The 2,608-nt window shown below is 39.4% G+C and overlaps 1 protein-coding gene across 1 annotated transcript in view; it reads left to right on the plus strand.

The window, feature by feature from the left end:
• LOC147252593 (trace amine-associated receptor 13c-like) overlaps window positions 1-2,224 on the plus strand; it is a 3,423-nt gene extending 1,199 nt beyond the window's left edge. The window contains exon 2 of the mRNA XM_086219376.1: window positions 702-2,224. Within this exon, the coding sequence (XP_086075502.1) occupies window positions 702-1,515 (814 nt within the window). The 3' untranslated portion in view covers window positions 1,516-2,224. The remainder of the gene's footprint in view (window positions 1-701) is intronic.
• Window positions 2,225-2,608: the final 384 nt, after the last annotated feature.

The following is a 2,608-nucleotide window of genomic DNA, read 5'->3' on the forward strand; positions in this document are numbered from 1 at the left end:
AATTATTATTCTTGAGAGAGAGGAAAGGTCAAACTGAAAATGATGGTGTGATGTGTAAGGGGAGGGCGGAGGGACATTACAATCCAACAGTCAGTGAGAGAAAGAGGGGTGGGAAGAAGATCAGGTGAGAGAGAGTTCTATTATATTAGTTGTTGAGAGCTGCACTTCTCCTCAGACCTCGAGGATGAAAGTCCAGGAAGAAGCAGAACTCTGCTTCCCAGAACTGCTCAACACATCCTGCAGGAGGCCGATGGCTTCTTGGTCTGAAACTGTTCTCTGGAGCCTTCTGGTGTCCTTCATCTCTCTGCTCACTCTGGTTCTCAACCTGCTTGTCATCATCTCAGTCTCCCACTTCAGGCAGATGCATTTCTCAGCAAATCCAATTTAACATCATAACAGATTGACTGACTTGAAGAAATATTAATGAATGATTTTTAAATAATGTTGTGTCATGGAATGCTAGATTTCTGTTTTGCCTTGTCAGATAAAACGAATGCAGAGGACATCTCAAATGTGTGATTTTGACACTGGAGAGGTCTCATCTCTCTTATTAGGGTCAAGGTTGCCTCTATGCACTCTCATCTTAAGAAGAACTTTTCACTGTCTAAATTTAATCACACGTGGAAAAGGACAGAACTGTTTTTTATTGTTTGATCTGCTTTTTGTCGCTTGTTTAATGGTGCTTTTCTACTTTCCTCCAGGCAGCTCCACACACCCACCAACATCCTCCTCCTGTCTTTGGCCGTCTCTGACTTTGTTGTGGGCCTCCTGCTGATGCCAGGAGAAGCACTGAGACAAACAGCTTGCTGGTCTCTTGGTGATCTTGCATGTATTTTGTGTAATTATGTGTCCTTCATCCTGACATCTGCATCAGTAGGAAACATGGTGCTGATATCAATGGACCGTTATGTGGCTATTTGTCATCCTCTGCATTACACCAGCAGAGTCACTTTAAAGAGAGTTAAAATTTGTGTTTGTCTGTGTTGGCTCTTTTCTCTCTTTTATTGCAGTATTGCTTTAGGATATCTGACTCATTCAGACAACTATAATTCCTGTTATGGAGAGTGTGTACTTGTCATTGACAATATTGCAGGAGTTGTTGACCTTGTGGTGACCTTTATCCTTCCCCTCACTCTCATCGTAACTCTGTATATGAGAGTGTTCATGGTGGCTGTGTCTCAGGCCCGTGCCATGCGCTCTCACACTGCAGCTGTCAAACTCCAGGCTTCTGTCTCTCTAACAACTAAGAAGGCTGAGTTGAAAGCAGCCAGGACTCTTGGTATTGTGTTAGCTGTGTTTGTGATATGTTTCTGTCCATATTATTGTGTGTCTCTAGCAGGAGATGTATTGCTCAGTGCTTCATCTGCTGCTTATGTGATTTATCTGTTTTTTCTGAACTCCTGTTTGAACCCTGTCATATATGCCTTGTTTTACCCCTGGTTCAGAAAAGCTATCAGACTCATTGTCACTCTTCAGATCCTGCAGCCGGGCTCCTGTCAGGCCAACATCCTGTAGACGAGACTAAAATAACCTGATTGGCCTTCAGATGCAGTCGTGTGTCAATGACCTGCTGAAGTCATTTTCTTGTTATGTCTACACTGTAAAAAATGGCTGTGAAATCTTCAGTTATTTACTGTATTAAACACAGTAACATTACTGTGTATGATTTTTACAGTAGAATGTTGTGAAATTCACAATAACACCTTGTCCACACAACAAAATCACAGTAGTCGAAGCATTACAGTAGAAAATCACAGTAGTCAAAGCATTACTGTAAATACATCACAGTGCCAAGTATAGTTCTGTAAATAGTAAACTACTGTATTTTGCCTGTTATATCTTACAGACACAAACACACACACACACACATGTATATTTCTATTTTTATATCAACCCAGTCTCACGTCAAAACGTAAAAAGGCTCCGTTTGTCCACAGGTCAAAACGTATCAGTTCTACGATAAAGGCCTAAAAATTGTGAAATGTGTACTTTTTTCCACCTGTTCTTTTCTATTGGAACGCTGGTAGGTCATGTGACTCTTTTTTGCGGACCTCTCAAAACAAAAACATGGTGGCCGCATCTGTCATTTTCGGGGAAAGTGCCTTATACCAAGATAGTTTTGATTTAATAAAGCATTCTGATGGCATTTCTGGCGAGAAATATACATTTTGTTTTCATAATATTCGCTCAGTTCTTGTATATAATATTTGATTTGTTCGTTATTCCGGTGTCATCGTTATCTGAGTTGATAATATATTTGTGTGATTGTTGACGAATAAAAAATAATATAAAACATATTGGCCCAGGAATTACCATCAAAATATAAAATAACTACGCTGATGTGATTGTTTACTATAGCTGTTCAATAAAAAATAACATGAAAGTGCGCCAGGAATTACATGTATCAGCTTCCGTGGAATTCCGCATTTCGGTTTTCTGTGAGAAAATCCAGAAGTTATCGCTCACTCCGAGGAAACATAAACAATATATTTTTAATACTTTATCTTTTCATTAATAAGACAATCAGCACATTAATTTAATTTCTGGATGTTTATTCTACCTACAAAGTCCATTTGTAACCAGTATAGATCGAACAATCAGCATTAAG

Source organism: Aulostomus chinensis, chromosome 12, assembly GCF_037954235.1.
Source record: "Aulostomus chinensis isolate RoL2024-O1b breed Wild chromosome 12, RoL_Achi_v1.0, whole genome shotgun sequence".
Classification (NCBI taxonomy): domain Eukaryota; kingdom Metazoa; phylum Chordata; class Actinopteri; order Syngnathiformes; family Aulostomidae; genus Aulostomus; species Aulostomus chinensis.